The sequence below is a fragment of the Sinocyclocheilus grahami genome, unplaced genomic scaffold (genome assembly GCF_001515645.1).
Source record: "Sinocyclocheilus grahami isolate Dianchi unplaced genomic scaffold, SAMN03320097.WGS_v1.1 scaffold308.1, whole genome shotgun sequence".
Classification (NCBI taxonomy): domain Eukaryota; kingdom Metazoa; phylum Chordata; class Actinopteri; order Cypriniformes; family Cyprinidae; genus Sinocyclocheilus; species Sinocyclocheilus grahami.
The window spans coordinates 1106994-1130875 of record NW_015505487.1 but is presented as its reverse complement, the minus strand read 5'-3'; the positions used below and the strand labels follow the sequence as shown (position 1 = coordinate 1130875).

The 23882-nt window shown below is 37.2% G+C and overlaps 1 protein-coding gene across 1 annotated transcript in view; it reads right to left on the bottom strand.

The window, feature by feature from the left end:
• Nucleotides 1-23882, bottom strand: part of ttn.2 (titin, tandem duplicate 2) — a 195235-nt gene that overhangs the window by 142950 nt on the left and 28403 nt on the right. The window contains exons 25-53 of the mRNA XM_016293855.1: nt 22580-22752; nt 16368-16655; nt 16189-16277; nt 15866-16080; nt 10650-10893; nt 10435-10548; nt 9324-9563; nt 8950-9015; nt 8602-8860; nt 8032-8080; nt 7701-7913; nt 7475-7617; nt 7201-7382; nt 6797-7027; nt 6473-6711; nt 6136-6377; nt 5690-5854; nt 5431-5599; nt 3660-5350; nt 3284-3565; nt 2935-3201; nt 2532-2804; nt 2169-2432; nt 1803-2063; nt 1462-1722; nt 1102-1365; nt 759-1019; nt 413-673; nt 21-281 (exon numbers count right to left, since the gene is read on the bottom strand). Of these exons, the coding sequence (XP_016149341.1) occupies nt 21-281; nt 413-673; nt 759-1019; nt 1102-1365; nt 1462-1722; nt 1803-2063; nt 2169-2432; nt 2532-2804; nt 2935-3201; nt 3284-3565; nt 3660-5350; nt 5431-5599; nt 5690-5854; nt 6136-6377; nt 6473-6711; nt 6797-7027; nt 7201-7382; nt 7475-7617; nt 7701-7913; nt 8032-8080; nt 8602-8860; nt 8950-9015; nt 9324-9563; nt 10435-10548; nt 10650-10893; nt 15866-16080; nt 16189-16277; nt 16368-16655; nt 22580-22752 (7667 nt within the window). The remainder of the gene's footprint in view (nt 1-20; nt 282-412; nt 674-758; nt 1020-1101; nt 1366-1461; nt 1723-1802; nt 2064-2168; nt 2433-2531; nt 2805-2934; nt 3202-3283; nt 3566-3659; nt 5351-5430; nt 5600-5689; nt 5855-6135; nt 6378-6472; nt 6712-6796; nt 7028-7200; nt 7383-7474; nt 7618-7700; nt 7914-8031; nt 8081-8601; nt 8861-8949; nt 9016-9323; nt 9564-10434; nt 10549-10649; nt 10894-15865; nt 16081-16188; nt 16278-16367; nt 16656-22579; nt 22753-23882) is intronic.

The following is a 23882-nucleotide window of genomic DNA, read 5'->3' as shown; positions in this document are numbered from 1 at the left end:
ATAACAAAAGCAAATATTACCTTCAACAAACAGCTTTGCTGCGGTTTCAGCAGATCCAGTCACAAATTTGTACTCTCCAACATCCCCAAAGTGGACATTTCGGATAGTGAGCGAGTGAGTGAACTGTTTGGTGCGAGTTTGGCATCTATCACTGGATCGGATTTCTACACCATTCTTCAGCCATTTGTAGGTGATACCTTCATAGTTGACGGTCACCTCAAATGTGATGGTGTCCTTCTCTTGTGCATTCAGGTCTTTGAGCATAGATGTGATGAGGACAGCTGAAGGAGAGGGAAGAAACATTTATTGACTGAATTCTGAATTTTTGTTGCCATTTTAGCTTCTTTTGAATTATTAAATACATGTCTGGTGAGCACTTAAGCATTAGCAAATAACATGAAAAATAACTTACGGTTAACTGTCAGGGTGGCAGAGACTTTGTCATTTCCACATACAAAAGTGTATTCTGCAGAATCATCTCTGCTGGTATTCATGATCTTCAGCTGATGCAGTTTGCCTTGCACCACAATCCTGAACTTCTCACTCATCTCAATCTCAACTCCATTTTTCAGCCAGGTGGATGGAACATTGAAATGTGAAACTTCACATTCAAACGTGGCCACATGGGTCTCTGGAACCTCAATGTTCTTCAGGGGCTTTGTGACTCTCAAAGCTGAAATAGTCATTATATGGACTTAGCAGTGTATTTTAGACACTAAACAAGTTTTGGTAGGGGACATCTTTAAATTGATACTTACATTCAACATGTAAATATGCGCTGCATTGTAAATGTCCAACTACAGCTGTGTACTCTCCATCACTGCTTTCATCAACATTTTGAATGACCAGCTTATGTGCTTTTCTTTCAGACATTACTTGAACATTGGCACTAGGTTTCAGCTCTTGGTTTTTGAACATCCATTGAACAGGTATGTTATCATGGGATAAACTCAGCTCAAAAGAGGCAGTTCCATTGACCAGGGAAGTCACATCTTTCGGCTTTTTCACAATCTTAACAGCTGCAATAGAATGATTTTGCATATTAGAGTTTTTTTTTTTTTAAGGCAAATTTTCTTTGATTTTGGCAAATAATAAACTTACTTTCAACATTGAGTCTGGCATTAGCAGAGAGTTTTCCCAGTTTAAATCCATAGACTGATTCATCTTGGGAGTTGCAGTTCTTGATCTTTAAGCTGTGAACCAATCCATCTACTGTTATCTCATATTTGTCACTAGGGATAATTTCTATTCCATTCTTGATCCACTGGGATCCTTTCACATCTAAATGAGTCAGTTCAAGACTAAACACTGCCTCTTGGGTTTCGGTGACTGTTTGGTTCTTCAATGTTTTCTTGATCTTCACAGCTGTGGAAGACACATTTGCAATCAGTTGCACACAAAGGAAAAATATGTTCAGTATGGAAAAGGAATTCTGCCTTCAAAACATGGTAGTAAATGTACCTTCAACCCTTAAGTTGGCAGATGTCTTGGAGTTTGCCACTTGGTAGGTGTACTCCCCAACATCTTGTGGTCTTGTGATAACAAAGAAAAGTCGGCGGACTGTACCTATATCCTCACTTCTGACATTGTCACTAAAGTTAACAGAGTGGCCATCCTTAAGCCACTTTCCTTCAGAGGTGGGGTTGGCAACCTCACACTCCAGAACAGCAGTTTGGGATTCTGCTACAGTCACATCATGGAGTGGTCTGTTTATAGCGCCACCTAGTGTAAGAAAATCATAACCGTGAGGCAACATCTACGCATCAACTTGACAGATATTTGACAAATGACAAAAATCATACCTGATACAGTTAGTTTTGCACTGGATGTCTTTTCGCCTGCTGCAAATGTATACTGGCCCTCTTCATCCTTCATAGCGTTGATGATGGTCAGGCTATAGTGCTTCCCTTTGGACTCAATTTTGTATTTGGGTCCAGCCTTGAGAGGCTGATTCTTGAAGGTCCAATAGGCATCTATACCAGTGTGGGATAATTCTACTTCAAAGGTGACATTCTGAGTTTCAGTGCACACACAGTCCTGCATGTGCTTGATGATGCTGACCTCTGTATGACATAAATATGTTCATTAATAATGGAAACCCATAAAACTTAACTTTAAGCAAACACTAAAAAAAGGTGTTATATTGGTTCAATAACAGAAATACTCACTCTCAATAGTAAGTTTACAAGCTGTTTCCACTCTGCCGACAACCATCTTATAGTGTCCTTCATCAGAAGCAAAGGACCTATTCAAAACTAGTCTCTGCTTGGTTCCTTTGGCAACCATCTGGATTCTCTCACTAGCCACAAGGAGCTTGTCATTTTGGTACCATTTCACAGAAGCAACATCAGAGGCAGAGATTTTAGCTTCTAGTACTGCCTTCGTACCCTCTATAGAATGGACATCCTTTAGAGGTGATATGATTTCAATTGCTGTAAAGAGGGAAAAAAAGATTAAAGTTACATTTCTGCATTCTCTTGCGGTATTTCAGTTTTTTAAAGTCTATGCATCAGCATCAAAAACCAACTTACTTTGGACAGTAAGTTTTCCGGTTGTAGAAATGTTTTGAATAGGAACAACAAATGAGTAGATTCCTGCATCATCCCTGTTGACATTTTCGACCAGAAGTTTGTGGACAAGTTTGTCAATGACAATGTGAATTCTGTCTGTGGCAGAGATGGGCTGACCATTTTTCATCCATGTTCCCTCCACATTTTCCTGAGAGAATCGCACCTCCAGCTGGGCAATATCACCCTCACAAATTGTCAGATCAGAGAGGCCTTGCATCAGAGTTACAGGACGCACTGAAATCAAATAAAATTATACAATTGTTTACATAAAATCTTTAATGAAGTTCCTAATTTACTGTAAAATACTCCAACACTACAAATTATATTCATAATATTATATAAATTATATTAAAATTCTACGTACATTTCATCTTCAGTGTGGCACTTGTCTTCAGATCACCCACTTTAAAAGTGTATTTGCCTTGGTCCTCCTTCCTAACGTCTTTTACAGACAGGGAGTGTCGGCCACGACGAGAGGATACAACATATTTAAGGCTTGGCGTAACTTCTTTATTCTCAAAGTACCAGGTGCCTTCGGCATCTTCACGAGACAGCTCACATTCAAACTCTCCAGAGTATGTCTCAGGCACTTCAACGCTATCCAGATTTTTTATAATTTCCAATGGTGCACCTGTAAAACAAATTAGATGTTTGACCAAAAATTCTAAGATGTAAATGTGAAATAAAAAAGCAACAGCTGAGTGTAAGCTAACCTTCAACATGAAGTTTGGCAGAAGTTCTTATGTGGTCATCATCAACTAAAGCACAAGTGTACTCTGCATCATCTTGCATGTCGATTATCAGCACAGATAGGAAGTGCACCTTTCTGTCAGAGTGCATCCTGTATTTGTCTCCGGAGAAAATTTCGGCATTGTTCTTCATCCATTTGACTTTGACAAATGGCTCGTTTGTCTCACATTCAAAGGTTACCATTGTGTCTTTCTCTTTAGCATAGGCATCCTCCAGTGTCTGGGTAAAAGATATAAGCTGCTTGGCTGCAAAAACCCGAAGAGAATTTAATAGATAAAGTAACTCTGACATAAACAATGATCATAAGAGTAACACTGATATATAAATGACAATACATACCTTGCACCAACAAGAAAGCATGGCTTGAGGCCTCACCAGCAATGTTAATGGCTTTGACCATGATACTAGCAGAGTCTTCAGCTGAGACATCTCTGATTACTAATTCACAGACATGGTCCTCGGGCCAATACCAATAAATACGATCTGACTTCTCAAGTAAAATGCCATTTTTGAACCACTGGCACTCTGGATCTGGTTTACCAACAACCCTACAACGGAAGCGAACTTCATCAGACAGAGACACTGTCTGGCTCTGAATTCTTTCCAAGATCTTTGGAGCCTCCATGCTGGGAGAGAGTGTAATTTTCTCAGGTCTGATTGTAGGAATTTTAAGTTTGCCTTCCTCCTCCTCTTTCTTCTTTTCTGACTCAGTCAACTCTTTGGTCCAGTGCATAAGTTCTTCTTTTCTCTTCTTTAGCATTCCTTCATAAGATTCATCCTTTCTGCGAGACTTCATCTCAACTGAGGATATGGCTTCATAATAGCCCTCTTCAGTCCTGCGTTTAAATTTGCTTCGCAGCTCTTCTGTCTCTTCTGTGGATTTTTCATGAACAACTCTCTCAGCCTTCCTCAGTCTGACAACTTCTTTTGCTTGTGAAGCCTCTGTAGGTTTATCTACCTTCACAACATCGAAAGATACTCTGCCAGGTTCGGGGCCAGATGCCTCTGGAGCCTTCTCAGGAGCACGGCGCAAAATTGACCGGAAGTCTTCCTTCTGTTGGATTTCAAGCTTGACAGTGTGCTCAGCTGTACCCTCTGGGTTCTCAGCCAATACTTTGACTTCTCCAGAATCATACGACTTACAGTCAGTGATTTCCATATAGTGAATGCCATCATAGTGTAGTCTGAATCGTTTGCTCTTTCGAATGAGCTGTCCATTTAGGTACCAGTTGACTTTGGGAGTGGGGTAACCAGTCACTCTACAACGATATTTGGCTGTTTCACTCTCGAATACTTTTATGGGTTCTGGGAGCAAGACAATCTCTGGCTTGGTCTTCTCTGACATGTCATCTCCAGTTACTCCTGAGGGTGCGCCCTCATGGGCAATTCGCTCTATTTCATCCATTCTGTGCATTTTACCTTCTGGCAACTGACTTTCCTCCACTAGACCCTTTTCGTCCTTCACAATTAGTGTAGCCGAGGTCTGGTCAGCACCAAATTTGTTAGTAGCTCTGCAAGTAATGATGCCACTATCTCTGGAATAAGCAACTTCATAATCAAGACTGCAATAGCCAAACTCATTGATCATACGCAGTCTGTTAGCAGCTTCCAGTGGCTTGCCATCATGCAGCCACTCAACAACCATAGTTGGGTCACCAATAGGGGTCAGTCTGCACTCAAAGTGCACAGGTCCAAATCGCTTCAGCCTGACTGATGTAAGCTTCTTTTTAAAGTGTGGCTTCTGTTGCTTTTCCTTGTCATAGAGGTCACCCTCTTCCCACTGTTCCTGACCATAGCGAAGATGCAGTGGTTCAATTTCTGGTGGAGCAACGTCCTTTGCCTTATATGTTCCTTTGGGAATGATGAGTCTTCTTTCTGGTTCAGGTTCGGTGAACTCAACCTCTACATTGACTCTGCAGCGAGTGGTATCTCTGCCAGCTTTGTTAATGGCTGTGGCTGTGTACCACGCACTGTCAGAGCCAGCAGTCTGAGGAATCTGGAAATGTGCCTGTCCTTTGGTACCCTCAATTCTGCAATACAAATTTTGGATTTAACAGATTAGTACCACAAAGAGACCATAATTAAACAATTTGAAAAGCAAGTCCCTTACTTGATGTGAGGGTATTTATGAGGAGAGATGATGTCACTGTTTTTCAGCCAGACAATGTCAGGGAGGGGGTTTCCAATGGCTTTTACTGCCAACTCAACCAAACTTCCTTCCTTAACACTGATATTCTTTAGCTTTTCAATGAACTGGGGTCGGACCAAATTTTCCTTTGCTGTAATATGTAAGCCATGAGTTTACACAATCTCCCACACCACCAAATCTAGACCTAACATAGTTTTTAGAACAAAAACAAATGGTTTACCTTCTACGGTGAGAGTCATAGATGCTGTAGTCTTTCCAGCTCTGTTCTGAGCAACAACTGTCCACTCTCCGGAGTCCTGAGGCATGGCAGGAACCACAATCATTGACTGAGTACCATCCTCCTTTACCACAATCTTGTGGGTGTAGTCATTGACCACTTGTTGTCCTTTGGTAAAGATAATTAAAAACAATAAATGTTTCTGTTCCATTTTCAACAAGCAAAAAAATAAATCAAATATGCAAACAAAAAAAAACACTCTGATGCATTTTGTTCAGGATTCTTTGACAAACTTCAAATTTTATTTAAAATACAAATCTTTTGTAATGTTAGAAATGTTGTTACTGTCAATTTTGACCAAATTAACATATCCTTGCTCAATAAAAGTATTAATTTCTTTAAAAATATATTTTTTTTTGAACAGTACTGTAGTTTAAAAAAACACTTACCATTGTGGAACCAGTAAGTGTCGGGCATAGGTCTTCCAACTACTTTTAAGTCAAACCTTGCAGTCTGTCCTTCAGAACACCTGAAGGATGATGGCTTCTGTACAAAGACAGGCTTATATAGCCTCTCCAGTTGACTCTCATCAGTGTCATCAAGTCTACGAGCAGGAGAACGGCTAACAGAGCGAGCAGGTGAACGGCCAGGGGAGTAACTAGTTGAGCGAGCAGACATTGGAGATGTAGACCTAAAACATTAGAAGGGTAAATGTGGAAAACATTACATTATATCTAGTCATAACAGCGAATAGAGATGAAGCTTAATAAGGCAAAGGCAACTCACTGGACTCTCCTCACAGCTTCGGCCTGTGGGTAGTAAGGCTGAGCAGCTGCTGTGGACTCCACATAGAGCTTTCCAGAACTGACAGCATTACCCTTCATATTGCTAGCAAATGCAGTATAGATGCCCTCATCTTCTGGCAACACCACAGGTAGACGCAGACTAGCTCTACCATCTTGTAGAACCTCCATCTGATAGCGGCCTCCATGCTTAATGCGCTTACCGTCTTTATACCAGGCAATCTATTTAACACAAATGACGTAAAATTACTTATATATATTGTGCTGTGATGAGAATACCGTTTATCAATAGAATTAGCACCCTTACCTTTGGTGATGGTGTTCCTTCCATCTTGCAATGGAAAGTAACACCCATGCCTTCCAGAATTCTGTAGCTTTTGACTGGAGTGCTAAATGAGGATCCGACAGCCTCATGCTCAGCAACATTCATGACCATCTCCTCACTATCCTCAATCACCAGTTCTCGGTAAGTTATTTTAAGGATGCGGATTTCAATCTCTTGGATTATTTTTCGTTCAATTGCAGATATTTGAAATTCCTGAAAATAACAAAATGTATATATATATGAAATCCATATGTAATTTCATTTTATTAAATTACATTTTTAGAGGCATTTCTTAGTAAGCAAACTGAAAGTTACATTTTTTTAAATTTTATTTATGATCTCATTCAAAAATGATTAAAATAACTTTTCCCATATAAATTCATTACCGTCTCTGAGATGAAGGACTGCATCATCTGTGTTTGCTGAGCCATCCTCCTCTGCATCATCTCTTTTTCATATTCGCTTACAAGTACAGGGGGCACATCTGCCACTTTGGGCTCCTGCACCACTGTTGTCACTTCCGTTACATATGTCACATCCAGTTTCTTCATATAGACTTCAAACTCCTCTGTAAAATCATAATGGCATGTTGATTCTTCTGTTCAAAACTTTTTTTTTATATTGAAATCACAGATAATAATTACTTTATTCACAACTAACCTTCTTCAAGAAGGCTCGTGGAAGCAGACACCTCTCCATGTTGGTTCTTGGCAAAGATGGTGTACTCTCCAGCATCATCAGCAAATGTCATAGAAATTTCCAACTTACATGCCCCTGTATCCTTGTTATAGCTAACTCTATATCTGTTAAATTACAAGGAAAGTATTAGCTTTCTGTTTTACTGTGTAGAGACCAACCAGATTCAAACTGTACTGAAAATCTATACCTGTATCCAGTAGTGAGTGGAACTCCACTCTTCTTCCAGTAAATATGTGGCTTAGGGCTTCCTCCGATCTGGCACTCAAAGACAACACTGCCCCCCTCGACCAGCTTCTGAACCACTGGCTTCTTCACAAAGAAAGGAGCAGCAGGTGCTCCAGTTTCCACAGAGACCGCACTTATTTCAGAAATGGTCTCCTCTTTGGCTTCAATGAAAGTCCTTGTTTAAAACACACACACAAAATAATTACAACAATTATTAAAGTGTGTTATCCATCAGTTCAACTTTTTTTACTAGTTAAGGTGCAAGAGTCCTTGCTCTTGCCATTGTAACTTACTGTTTCTCCTGGACAGTAATGTCCTCTCTGCTCTCAATCTCCTCAGACACTGTAAAAAAATATAAGATAAATGGTTTTTGTTGTTGTTGCTGTTTTAAAAAAAATGGTTAAGGTATGGAGGTATATCCTGCATTTTTTGTTTGTTTATTCTCTTTTATTGTAAGATTTTAATAGTATGCAAAATATAGAAAACTAATAGCATACTATGTGATCTAAACCCCAACATCCTCCCAGTCCCATTTGACCAAAATCCTACCCCTTTACCTAGGTCAATTCTATGAAAAGTAAGTACATAAATAAATAACTTTATAAATAAACAAAATAAACATACAATAAATTATCCCGTGTTTTATGCTTTTTGTGCTTCTTTCAACTTTCAATTTCAACTTTGGGTTCAAAAGAAATGCAGATGGGTTTGCAATATTTCTGGGAACTGAATCTTATTTGTGGTTTTGTTTTAAAACATTTTGGAAAATATTTTATAGCTTTATTACATACATACACTTAAAATAAGCAGTGCCACAAAATAAATTTAATTAGAATTAAAAATAAAATAATTTCAAGGTTTACCTTTGACAAGCAGGTAGCATGAGGTGCTGATAGTTCCAGCCTCACTGGTAGCAGTGCAAGTGAAGCGGCCACTGTCTTCAGCAAAGGCCTCACGGATCACCAAGCGGGCATAGCTGTTTTCATAAGTGATCTGGAAGTCAATGGAGTGCTCAATTCTGTAATCCTCTCTGAACCACATGATGGCTGGGGTAGGGTGGCCTGAAATCTGGCACTCCAGAGTGATAGACTCTCCCTCTGTGACATTCACATTCTTCAAACCCTAATGAACAAGACACCAATTTGTATTTAGTGATTCTTCAAGGGATTCTAAAAATCAGAAATGAATTAAAATGCTAATAAAACACTTACTGCCATCAACGTAGGGGGCACTACAGGCTCTTTGATAGCTGAGGGGATCGCTGCAGTCTCAACAACCTGCAGGAAAAATTCAACATTTACCAAGTGACACAATTATTTTGTTAGCGGATTGGCACAAATTACGTTAAAAAGAAACAGCTTGTCTGAGTATGAAAAAAAAAATTAAATCTGATAAAGATTAGGAGGAGATGATGAGAAGAAAGCCTCTGAATATCAGATGAGATCTGTAAGGAAAATGGTTAGGCCTTGAGGAATCTTTCAGTAAGTGATAATCCAACCACACAAGACTCTATATGAGGAAGAATAACCAGTGATATTAAGGCAAATGTTAGCTTTACAAGTGGAAAACACACCAAACTACAAACCTTTGTGTCCCATTCTTCCCCAGCAAATGAAACGCCTATCTTTCTGTGTAACTCTGTTTCAAAATGAGCCTGATATCTCTCTGCAGTGTCTCTAAAAGGAGGAGGAGTCGGCTCTGGGGTCACACGAGTCTCCACAATCTTATGTGTTGGAGGCTTGACAGGCTTGATGATCTTTTGAGCTGCAGTTGTTGAGGATAACCCTTTTTGTAGTGTGGCAATAGCAGAACCTGCTATTGAAACCTGACCAACCCAAGAAGAGCAACATTACCACAGAATACCACAAAAACTATCACTTTTGTTTAGCCACACAGAGGGGAAGAGTCACGGAACCTTTTTTAGAAGGATGGTAGGAAAAATTAATTTGTTAGGAATTTCAGATAACTCATACTTGATGGATTAATAACTTGATGGTTTAATAAGAGGTTGATGGACAAACTAATGGACGGACGTTATGGTGAGAGTTATTATGAAGCTTAAATGTGAGGTATTGAGGGTGGGTTTTTGTTTTGTTTATATTGGTCTGTATAGGTGGCACTTGTTAAAGGATAGTGCTAATATGTTAAAATAAAATCTGAAACATAAAGTGACACCAAAAATTCTGAGACCACTAGTGAAAATGCACATATTTTGCATTGCATATAATTAAATACAAAACTTAAATGTACTTTAATTTACAAAAGTACTTGGTATGTCCCCCTTTTGCTATAATGACAGCAGCAGTCAGCTGCATGAACTCCAAAAGTATGAAAAGCGTAATAGCACAAATGGCAAACATTACATAACAGTGAAAAATATTCCATAAATCCTTAAACTTTGATAAAATTACTAATATCCCAAATTTTCAGTGGTCTCAGACTTTTGGAACCGACTGTGCATAAATCTGCTGTTGAATTCTAAAAACTGTGTTTCAGGCAAGCAGGATTTCAAGATATTTTAATTCGAGATTTAAATTGAATGAAAACTAATTTCAGATTTATTTCATATGGTTTATGCAAATTTGTTTACGTTCTATCAGCTTTCTCTCTCATTACCCTCTTTCCTAAATATCTAAAAATGCATGTAACTTAGAGAAGGGGGATTTCACTGCTTGCCTGTAATCACCAAATCTTACCTCATACCTATGATCTGGTTTTGGTACAGTAACTTTTGATACTGTGAAATGTGGAACTGGGGATGGTGCAAGGTCAGTCTCCACCTTGGAGCTAACCTCAGTAGTTCTTTGAATCTATTACAAATCAACAGAGGATATTTGAATGCAAATACACTAAAGAAATAAAATAAAATAAAATCATTTTCACGTTTCAGGTTCTGTTAAATGCTTCTAACCTGGGTGACATGTACACTCTTCTCGGTAGTAGACGTTGGCATTTCAGTGGGAATTAGCAACAGCTCCTTTTTACTTGTGACCTGTTGCTTAGTTGCTAGCATTTCCTGATGTCTTATGTCAGCCTCTTCTTCCAACTGAGCCCCTTCAGCATGCGTGGGCTTTCGTATACGTGCATGATCAACAGCAGCAAGCACAGTGGCCACGGCTTCTGCTTTTTTCCCATCACCCTGGCAAGAGCAATCACTGATCAATATCTAGAACACATGTATAGGCATAAAAACTATTCTCATCTAAAAATACACAGCTTGAATATACTGAAAACAAAAGCGTGGGACGAAAGCTGGAAAATACACCATCCAGTGGAGTTGTCTACTAAATGTTAGTGTTGAAAAGTGCTGAAAAAGAGATCCATCGATTCAAGGGTAACATTTACATAGATTGCATTTAATATCCACCCAAAGAATAACATTTATATTCTCCGCCATTCACGAGATTACCATGACGCATGCGTGAGCATCACTCTCTGCTGGTAAACAAGGCACAGCGCATCCATGTTCTACGTCAGAACACCGGCTCCTTCGTCAGCAGTACCACACCACACAAATTTTACACAAAATGTACCCTGTCGAGGAGTTGCTGCTTGAACGTTTCAATTTGAATATTGAAAAGTTATGTGAATGTTGTAGCAATGCCAAATAATCTGTGACTCGTCTTTTTTGATTGTATCTATTCAAAAATGTTTGAATTTCATTTCTAGGTTGTTTGGAACATGTATACAAATTTATCTGTATGATGTCGTTTTTTATTTTTTTGTACAGGACAATGTTGATTCCAAAAGTACGATGTGCTTCCTTATACAACTTTTTATTTTACTTGGAAAATATCACATTCATGTGAAAAAATTTATTAAAGCTAAGCTAAGCTAAGAAAGTGTTTTTGGTTTTATGTCAATGTTTTATGATACATGATATACAGTATTATATTTGTTTTAACTGTATAAATTTGCAGTTTAAATAATATTCATGAAAAATGTAATGAAATTAAAACATATATAAACCATTATTCAGCAAAAAAGAATGGAATAAATAAAAGCACAAGTTGTTGGAATGTATGTATAAGGTGTCAATTATAAGTACTGTGTTAAAGCTTATAATAGCACCAATTGAATCAACACAAACAACATTTCTGAGGAAAAATATTAACTATAAGTAAGCTTACACTTATTCTAAGTTAGATCCACTATTGTATGCTGTTGCCGTATGGCAACATATAAAGTACCTTAAAATAATATTTTTTCCAAATTTTTTTTTTACAGCACTTCAAGTAAAGCCATTTGCCGGTTAGAAAAGTGTCCGAGTTACGTCCGACTTGCTCTGAGGTCATGCTGACGTGTGCCAAAAAACTCTCGACGGCGAGGCGGCTGTGTCGGATTGTGCAGTCCAGCAGTTGCTCTCCACCGACTGCGCTGATCAAAAGCATGATGCGAAACGATTGACTGACGACACAGTTTCTATAGGTCTATCATAATGATGCCAATGTATTTTTCGACGAGTCGCTATGTTAGCAATAATAACGTTACCTGCTTGACGGAAAGGGTTGCCAGGTGTTTTACAACAAAACCCTCCCAATTACTACCCAAAACTTGCCCAAACTAACCGCGTTTCGAGGGGGTACCCCAGAAAAAAGCGCGTTCCGGGGGCTAAAATACACGCTATTGGGGTCGCTTCACCCCGCGGCAGCAGTGATAAAGTAGCCCAATTCCACAGGAAACCCACGGACTTGGCAACACTGTGACGGATAGTAACAGGCTTGTTTGAGATGAGCAAAATCTGCGCAGAACCGATCATCGGTGATCACCGCGAGATGCATGCCGGTTAGAAAAGTGTCCGAGTTACGTCCGACTTGCTCTGAGGACATGCTGACGTGTGCCAAAAAACTCTCGACGGCGAGGAGGCTGTGTCGGATTGTGCAGTCCAGCGATCAAAAGCATGATGCGAAACGACTGACTGACGACACAGCTTAATGCTCATTGGTTCAAACAACTGTGATGCTGGGTTCTCTTCTAAAATATTTTATTTTTTATCTGATTTCATGTGATTATGTATTTATGCATGAATGTTCCCAAACACTATGACAACGCGATCTCTGTGAGAGACAATGTGATTGCTGTCATATTTCTATAAAAAATCTAAAATACATGTTTTGTAATGATAAATACACCTTTTGTTAGGGATGGGCGATGCCACTTATTTTGTTTTCGATACGATACCGATATTTTTCAAGGCAGTATCGTCGATATCGATACGATACTTCTGAACTAAACTTTTAAATTATGAAATTTATTCAATTACTAAGAGTAAAATGGGTAATGATAACCACTTAACTTTGTTTAAAACACATTTTAACATTCAATATGCCTTAATTGTAACTTATTAGGTTATCTTTTTGTTTTGTTCAAATATGTTTTTTGTTTACACATGGTTCGAATCTACAAATCCTACAGTTGAACTACGGTCACTTTAGTAAAACCATGGTTCATTTTCATAAAGGACTGCCAGTGACAGGCTGTTGCATGCATAAAATGCAACCTTTTTTGACAGTGTATGATTTATATTAATATGATCAATATTATCTTTCAACGTTCATTTTCAATAAATGTAATTGCACAAACTATGTAGGCTAATTTCAATTTGTTTATTGTGAAATAACTCAAACATATATGTTTTTTTTCTTCTGTCCTCTGATAAGCATTGTTCAGGGCTGCCGTTCCCAAAAGCTTTAATGCTGTCTTATGATACTTTTGGGAAACGCAGCCCTGTTTGAATGCAGTGTCAGCAGTGAGTGAACGCTCTCTGTGATGGATTGGTTCAGATGAGCAGGAAAATAGTTCTATCCTACACAATTATTTACTAACATAGGTTATTCGTCCAATTAAATGCCTTATTTATTTGTTAAATAAACAAAATCACTGGTAAATAAAACGCACCTTAGTATCGATATTTATTGTTTGAGTATCGATACTTTCGATACTCGCATCAGTGTCGATATATCGATACTTCGGATCGATACGCCCATCCCTACCTTTTGTATGGAATTAAATAGCAAGCACTTTGAGTGTCTTGTTCATCATATTTATTTTCCTATAAAAGCAACAGAACTGAAATTATATCATGTTTATTAGCAACACAACATGTACTTGTTCATCATATTTATTTTCCTATAAAAGCAACAGAACTGAAAGTATATCATGTTTATTAGCAACACAACATGTGAGTGGGAATAACGCGATATCTGCCTTTGATCTCGTTGGTATCTGTTCCACTTCGAGAGGGCAGAACTGTCCGTCTTGACTGTGCTTATTTCACTCCTCCCCTAACTGCAGCCGCCTACCAGTGTTGCCAACTGCTTTCAATTGAAAGTAGCTAAAACTGGTAGCTAAATGTCACTAGATGACATCACAATGGCAAATTCACTGATCTATATAAAGATGAATATAGATCAGTGGGCAAGATGAGAACTTAGATAAGGTTTGTCCAAGCAGTTGCTATATTTGTCCCTAAACTTTTGAAAAAAGTCTCAAAAGGGGCGGGGAAGTCGCTAAATCTAGCTACAAAGTAGCTAAATTGGCAACACCTTCATTTCAGGCGAGGCGCATCTCAAACAAGCCTAATATAATTTGCCAAATGTTCCGCCCCTTCTTCCCCCTCATTGGAGAAAAATCACGTTCAGAAAAAGGCGCTTGGGATGACTTTCTTTTAGCCTAATAATTTTACATTTTTACAATGTTTTTGTAATGTATTAATTATCACGGGATGTAATAAAAAACAATTAGTTCTATACTAATACTAAGAGTAAATATGGTTCGAATAGTCTATATTTTAGTAGGCTATAAATATGTGGCTATGTTACATACAGCTCCCTTTTGAAGCTCTTGTGCTTTTCCCCTTTTCCATCTCTCCAATCCTATTCTGCACACAGGTGATTGGAGATGACCTTTGTTCCCCCTTTTGTTGCAGTTTGCTGGTTTTTGTAACATAGTTAATTGTTTTTCAGATAAAAGAGTGGTTTCAGTTTAATATGCTGCAGGCTAATTGATTGGTAATAAATAATTGATAATAAATAGATATTCAAATCATCAAAAAAATATTGGGCTTGTTTTTAAAGCTCCGGTTGCTTATTTGTCTCGCGAGATTTGGCAACAGTGCACCACACGCATGCATCGCGGTACTCTTGTGAATGGCCGCGGAGACTGACACGGAAGAGAAGAAATCATTGAATAAGTCATTATTTTTGTTTTCTTTGTGCACAAAAAAGTATTCTCATAGCTTCATAAAAATACCGTTGAACCACTGATGTCACATGGACTATTTTAACGATGACTTACTATGTTTCTGGGCTTTGAACTTGGTAGTTTCCTTGCAGGGTCAGAAAACTCTCAGATTTAATCAAAAATATCTTAATTTGTTTTTTCCGAAGATGAACGAAGGTCTTACAGGTTTGGAAGGACACGAGGGTGAGTAATTAATTAATTTTTAGGTGAACTATCCCTTGAAGATTGTATGTAAACATTACCTGAAAGACTACATATAATATTAGTATTAGAAATGTAATTTGTCATACTGCAGGAGATCTTTAAATGTAACTAGAGAAGGTTAAAAACAAAAAGCCTAAAAGAAATGACAAGTTACAGGACCTACACAGTAAGATATACACTTTCCCTTAAATATTCATATAAATGTTAAACTTAAATCTTGAAATAATAAACATTTTTTATTATTATATTTTAGTAAATAATTAATTATTATTAGTAGTAGTAGTAGTAGTAATAATTAGTAGTGGTGCTAATAACATTAAACAACAAGACAACAAGTTGGTCATATGCTGTCAACATGGCAACCCCATAAGGGGGCGACTTGCTCCATGTAAAATAAACTGATATGACTGAAATCTACATAATCAATATAAAGTGCATGCATATCGTTTAACTATATATGCACACATATATATGTACACATATTTCTCAAAAGTGCTATTTATTTCTTTATGTATGAACCTTTTGTAATGAGCAAAAAGTCTCAAGTGTATTGATATAAAGTTGCTATTTTATGAAGTTATTACTTTAATACCATCATCAAATCAACATAGGTTTATAGGCCAATAAAATGTATTACATGAATTGTCTTAAATGTAAATCTGGAAACTTTAGACACATTACCTGACAGGAGTGGGTGTCGGGCCCTTAACATGCCTCACAGGAGAGGGAGACTGCTGGCGAGCAGCTGACACTTTAGTCACTTGTGAAGGGGGGGATTTGGAGGTTGGTTTAGGCGGCACACGAGGTGGAGTCTTATGTGCCAGCTGTTTGGTCACAACCCCACCCTCTACTTGCATGTGCATCATGGCTGTGGCCTCATAATGAGCTTCCATCCTCTGTTAGAAAAAAAACATAATTTACGCATTGATCTAAAGGGTTAATGAGACTTGTGTTGCTTTCTGAAAGACTGCTGAGGCTTATTCAATGTTGAGACTGTCACTCACCTTCTCCACTCTAGTCTGTCGGGTCTGTGAAATCTGAGAAGCTGAAATAATAGTTTTTGGCTTCTTTGCAGGTACAGCTTCTTCTTCGCCTGTGAATTATTAATGGAAATCTTGTCCAGGCATTTTTTTCATAAAAATAAAAATGCATGCAACAAACGTTCACCAGCTAAAAATCTTACCCTGAACGAGCAACTCAGCAGTTGAAGTTGCACGTCCACTGCTGTTAGAAGCACTGACGGAATAAGTTCCAGAATCTTCTGGGAAGGCCTCGGCAATCAACAAACTGTAAAGGTCTCCGTCTTGAACAATCTGAAAGTCAGCAGAGCTCTGAATCTCAGCTCCCTCTCTGTAGAACTTCACCACAGGTGCAGGGATTCCTGTCACTCGAACATCTAGTCTCACTTGGCTCCCTTGTCTCACAGTCATACTCTGTAGTCTCTGAATGAAGTTTGGTGGTGCAGTTTCAGCTGGAAGTGAATAGATGATTAAAGCCATTAAGTCATTTTTCTGAAATGTAACAGAACAGTTTCACACATTCTATTTTATAGGATAAAATAAACCTTGCCTTGCACACACAAAAAAATGCTGGGTTGTTTCAACCCAACTTTGGGTCAAATATGGACTAACCCAACTTTTGGGTTAAAAATTTTAATGTAAAAATGTAACCCAACAGTTATAGCTCCACTGGGTGTTAGGCCAAAACATTTCGGTCTCATATCAACTGACAGCTTATGGGACATGACAGTAACAACTGGTGCCTGTGGCCCGCAGTGAGATCTTTTTCCGGCATGACGCATAATTAAGAATAGCCCTCCAGTTATAAGTCAGACAGTCCTGTATCATCAAATCTTGTCTCGACCAAAAACTAATCTAAATCAGTGGCTTACGCATCTTAATTCAACTTGTGATTCATTGTCAATGCTGAATTGAACAACTGGTCTTCTGCCAAGCAATACTAAGATTTTATTCATAAACATACTACATAATCACATAATCTTAAACTGTAAGGTTTAAATGCTCTGCATTTAAGATTCACAAGTATTGACTGTCTGAAGAAGAAAAAAAGTTATTTGAATAAGATAACTTATAATTAGAATTTAAAATGGCTGACAGGAACTGCTAGATGCATGACCTTTACCTAAAATAGATAGAACAACTGTGACTGAACTGAATTCAGATATAGTTCATATGGAAGTAATTATATTACTGTAAAAGTACTGCTATGTTTGTATATAATAAACAGGGTAGTTACCTGGATAGCTATCACTAAATAGTTTGATACTACATACAGTATCTTAGATCATTTACATAATTAAATTAATAAAGATAAACCAAAATGAAAACTTCAAATGAAAGCATTGCTTTGAAATATACAACCACAACATCATCTCTGTACTTTTATTGCACCTTTTAACAAGACTAGCACTTCATGTTTCAGGCAGAATAATTTGACATACATTATCATTTATTCAATTGTCTAAAAATAAATGATATCATCCTGTGAACGGCTTAACCATAGCAATAATTTAAAAGTACAACCAAGTTCACCAATCTCACAAATAATTCTTGTAGACGTTAGCAAACACCCCATATATCAACTTCAAGAACCACAACCTGAAAATCACAGACTTCAGATCCTCAGTACAACAAGGCTGAAGTTTCTAAAAACAACTTTAAGAAAATCCATTTAAACTGCAATTAATGTCCTAAGCACACGAAATCCAGTGTGGCAAAAGGAATCCTCTAAAAATAGTCAGTACTAAGCTTGATTGACAGTCACCATGTGGCACATAGCTGGCGGTGCAACTGATATCTCTGCTGTTGATTCCCTTAAAAAGACATCATGGCCCAGCTGGGTCACCACTCTAATGTTATCACAGGCTATTCTTGGCTATTCTGAAATCACTGCACCATTTAATAACCTTTAGAAATGAAACCTCTTAAGTCAAAAGCAAATGAAAATGTATTCTAATTGCTTAAAATCTGTCCCCTTCCGCTATTCTTGGCTATTCTGAAATCACTGCACCATTTAATAACCTTTAGAAATGAAACCTCTTAAGTCAAAAGCAAATGAAAATGTATTCTAATTGCTTAAAATCTGTCCCCTTCCTACTAAATCTCTCAAAGTGAACATCAAATTTGGTATTGCCACTCTGTTTATTTGTTAGAAGCACACAAAAAAAGCATCATTAGAAAGCATTGCACTGACACATGGGTACAAGAGCACAAAGCGTACTTACTTGTATCCACAAGAGTGCCTTGAATTGGAGGGACAGAGCCCAAAGTGTTTTGTCTTCTGAAACAAAGTCCTTATCCAGATATGATTTCAGAAAACACAGTGTGAGAACGGTTGAGCCTCGAACTATCCCCAAAAAACAAAACTACACAGGGTCTTATCCGTGTAGTTTTGCTAGGTAAGAAAGAGATGGTTCTTTAAAGAACCTTTGACTGAATGGTTCTTTGTGGAACCAAAAATGGTTCTTCTATGGCATCGCTTGAAGAACCTTTTGAAGCACCTTTATTTTTAAGAGTGTACACTAAAATTAGATTTAAAAATTTTGTTAAACCTGCATATACTTGTAAATGTTTTTTGCTTTGACTTCCTGGGTAAGGGGCTGGGATTCAATGCTTTATTAAAGGGGTCAGATGCCCCCAAAGCCCCCATATTTCAATCCCCTGTCAATACAGTGCCACCTTTCAAGCACTGTAAAAAGGTGACACACATTCCTTTCCATAAATTCCCCCTAGCAATGGTAGCCTGGATGTGTCATTTAACAGTATCACTGGAGATCTTTACCACTTTCTATAAGAAGTAACAGTCATTCACTTTTGAGTCCAGTAGCACAAATTTTAATTGTATTTTGGCAGGAAAACTTATGAGTGTTTTTTTCCCCCTCTCCAATGACAATAGCTAAAATCAAGTTGCATGTTATGTTGTGAATCCCTACACCCGAGGCAAGGCTGGGAATGCTCCAACTGCTCAGAAGTGTTAACATGGTGGTTTTACTTTATATACCCCTTGGTTAATCAGCATCATCGCTACATTGCCGTGCCCCATTGGTCGTCCCCCATGAGGCATCATGGGAGGTAGAAGTCATTTCATACAAGCTCACACCTGTCACCCACTTTACTTTACACAACACAGGACGGCTGAAACCCCCACACCTAAAGAAACAGGAAAATGCCCCTCAGAAAGAGAGAAATCTTCACTTGCTTTATCTCATAAATGAATCAATCACTGTAATAACATGTTGATCCTCAAGAAGTGAAACGCCAAATGGGGGAGAAGGGCTGTCACTGTCACTCAGACTCTGGGTGTTCGAGATAAACGATAAACAGTGTTTACCCATCTGTCTTTCTTTCTTTTATCTGTACAGTGAGGCAAATTGCAGAGGATTGTTAATGCTTTGAAAAACAGAAGTTGATATTATATTATTAACGTTACCGTCATTGTGGGACCAAGTTGGTTTTGCAGCAAAAATAAAAAAACTGACAGAGGAGACGGTGTTAAAGATAGGCAGTGACATGTAAGAGTGGAATGCATGCCTAGTGATAGCACTGACAAGGACTTTTGTGAGACAACAATCTAATGACAAAATGTGACAGCTTTAACTATAACAAATCATATAGCTTGATATAACTAATTTGTCTTCATTCATACCTCATACATAAACACTTACATATATAAAGATCAATTCATGATGAATTTGACAAATTTGTCTGCATTCAGCAACAAGCACTGAACAACTTAGTCACAGCTGTTTTTAAGTTGTTTATTTTTGTTCAGAATGTGCATATGACATTTATTGGTATTGGATAAGGAATGCTTTTGCAAGGCAATGTATACCAACTTATCAGTAGCAAACAACAGTGTTACAGATATTATAATTAGGAATAATTGACAAAGAATGAGAAGATCAGGCTTGGTGAACTCTGATATCCAAAGTTTTCCCCCTAAACAGTATCTGATGAGTGATAATGGGTTTTCCAGATCGTTCTCATACAGTATGTTCCATAATCAGTGGCCTTTATTATGGTTTTGGCTTCTGTTAAATTTTTTTTATTTATTTATTTGAATGTGTCTATTGTACCAGTGGACACATTTTCTTCCTTCCATTATGTCCCTCTCAAAAGTATGGTGACAATGTCACAATTGCAGAATGCTAGTGGTTTCAGACTTTGTATGCTGTTTGACTCACTTGGCTCTTATCACATGCTGCAACCTTATAATCTTTCTTGCATAGCATTTGAGAATAAGTGCAGTGTGAGCCGAGGTCTTCTTCCACTAATACTTTTTGTTCATCCGGTCTGGAGAGGAAGTGTGGAGTGACCCTGTGCACTGAGGAAATCAGGTTACATTGTGATTTACTGCACTGAAAAGATGAAGCAGGAATGAGCACATCATTATCTCAAACAAAAAACGGGCTAACAAAGCTTTTATAATTCAAAAAGGGTTGTCATACTCCAGCTTGAGCCTCAATAAGCATGCATTGGTCTTTCAAAGCTGCCTTTATTGTTTACTGTTGGGAAAGAAAAGCAGTAAGTAAAGAAGTAAAGTTAAAAGTATAGGGCCCATGTCTGTGTGACAGCTGTTTCTGAATCGGGTGTGGAATGACGCCTCAGACAACTTCTCAGTAGGGCGACATAGCAGGGAAGCAAAGGTGTAACCTGAGAGCCCTGAGTTATGCTGTGTGTGATAACATATATAACTGTGTGATTTAGTTATCTTATCATCGTAATCATGAAAAGTTCAGTAAATATAACAAAACAGAACAAATGTTAACACCAGATGTAAAGTTCCCCTAAAATGCAAAATTCTGTCATCACAATTATATTTCTGTTGAACACAAATTAAGGTATTTGGAAAAAATGTCTCTGTTTTTATTTGATTTGATCTCATTTAGTTTAATTGTACGGCCAAAAAACAACAACAACAAAACTATATATGCATGTGTGTGTGTGTGTGTGTGTGTATACTGTATATATATATATATTTATTTATTTATTTATTTTTTGGACATGAGGGAAAGTAAATGATGCCCGAATTTTCCTTTTTGAACCATTTAGAAATGGGTTTGTTTAAAATGAACACACAAACTCTTTTAAAATAAATAATTTAATTGTAAAATGCTGACCAAGGCTTCATTACCATCACAAAGGGAACTGCATGCAGATCCACGGCTACTTCCATAATATAATTCCATAATAAAAATACAAAATAAGTCAGTTGCTGTGTGTGATAACATATATAACTGTGTGATTTAGTTATCTTATCATCGTAATCATGAAAAGTTCAGTAAATATAACAAAACAGAACAAATGTTAACACCAGATGTAAAGTTCCCCTAAAATGCAAAATTCTGTCATCACAATTATATTTCTGTTGAACACAAATTAAGGTATTTGGAAAAAATGTCTCTGTTTTTATTTGATTTGATCTCATTTAGTTTAATTGTACGGCCAAAAAACAACAACAACAACACTATATATGCATGTGTGTGTGTGTGTGTGTGTATACTGTATATATATATATATATATTTATTTATTTATTTTTTGGACATGAGGGAAAGTAAATGATGCCCGAATTTTCCTTTTTGAACCATTTAGAAATGGGTTTGTTTAAAATGAACACACAAACTCTTTTAAAATAAATAATTTAATTGTAAAATGCTGACCAAGGCTTCATTACCATCACAAAGGGAACTGCATGCAGATCCACGGCTACTTCCATAATATAATTCCATAATAAAAATACAAAATAAGTCAGTTCATGCTGAATTTGAATATTGCAAAACATTGTTATAGTGATTTTAGTGTTCATAGCCAAAATGAACAAATCTGTGCGTAGTTGATGCATGTCAATTATTTAAAAAAAAAAACAATTAACAACAAAAATGTATGTTAACATTTATGAGTGTATACTGTATATAAAATATATATTTAGGTCCTGTGCCTAACCACCATTTCAAAACACTTTTTGCCTTCACAAGTTCACCGAAAGGTCCTACAGTGTGACAGATTAATTTCTAAAACTACAAATATTCAAATGTAGTCTTTCAAACAATATCATAAGAGCTGCATGCATCATAATTCTAAAATAATTACTAAACTGCTAGTTTAGAATAGTTTTAGATGAAGTTTCATATCAACTACCCATGTGCTCTAACATTTGTGCAGTCACCAAAGACAGTTAATTCTGTGCACACCAATGGTTATGTGATGTGAAGAAAGTTTAAAAGTGAAGAGTCCACGTTCCATGTGTTTTTCCTTATGTTAATGGCAGTGTCCATTATAACAACAGCAGATAGAGAAGCCACAAGAAGAAACAGAGGGTGCCGAAGCAGGTGTGCCAGTCCAGTTTGAGAATGTCTAAGTCAGGGCTGTTGTTACCTTTGACCTGCAGCATGGAGCTGGACGTGACAGTGCCAGCTGAGTTTGAGGCAGTGACCACATACTGCCCAGAGTCTCTCACTGCAGAGCTGTGAATGAACAATGCATGTTTGCCTTCTTTATGGGATAGTTCTATGTGCTCATCATTGGCCAGTTTGTGTCCATTCTTGAACCTGAACAAAGAGTGAATTATTATGTGTCACAATCACACCACAGCATAAAACCATAGGGGGTACACTTCTTTTCACATGTATTTTCCACTAGACATCAAAATTACAACAATGGTTGAATCAAGGATACAGTTGCAGCCCATGCATACAGATTTTATCCAGACTTGACAATATAAATGAAAGCAGAAAAACAGTTGCAATACTCACATACAAACTTGAACCAAAAAGGGGGGGGGGGGGGGGGGGGGGGGGCATACATTAATACACACTCAATGAAAGAGAAATTAGAGGTAATGTTAAAGTGGAAGGTCCTACAGAAGTTACATAAAAAGGAAGGTTTAGAGAAAGGACTTGTGGATTAATAAGTAATAAGTTAGTATACATGGAATATATGCATGACAGTGGAAAAAAATAGTTCAAATGAAATGAGATCAAAATTAATGGAGAAAACATCAACTTTCCTCAACAAACCTGCTTCATGCAGGCAGACAACAATATATATGTATATATTTGTTAATCTATCTGAACTACAAATACTATGCTTTGTGATTAAGTTTTTAACAACTGGAATATCGATCAGTATGTTTTATAATGAGAATTTGCCACCAATTTAGATACAATAGCATTAAGATTATTAATAATCCCTATATATTACACTACCGTTCAAAAGCTTGCTGCTGGTACAATTTTATTTCGTTAAAAAGAAGTCTCTTATGCTCACCAAGGCGGCATTTATTCGATTTATTTGATTTAAAAAACTGTAAAAACATTAATATTGTGACATATATTACAAATTAAAGTAACTATTTTCTATTTGGATATATTTTAAAATAGAATTTATTCCTATAATGGCAAAGCTAATTGTTAAGCAGCCATTACTCCAGAATTACATGATCATTCAGAAAACATTTTAATATGCTGATTTGTTGCTCAAGAAAGAAAGATTTGGTGCTTTCTTATTACTTACTGACCCATTTGAACAGTAGTAAATATCATATTGTATTATATTATTTAAATGTGTAATAACGTATATTATTAATAGATATTAATATTCATATAAAATATTATATAAAGAAATAATGCCTAGTTTCTCCTCCAATTAGCAAAGAATGTTTTAAATTATGGGTCAAGTT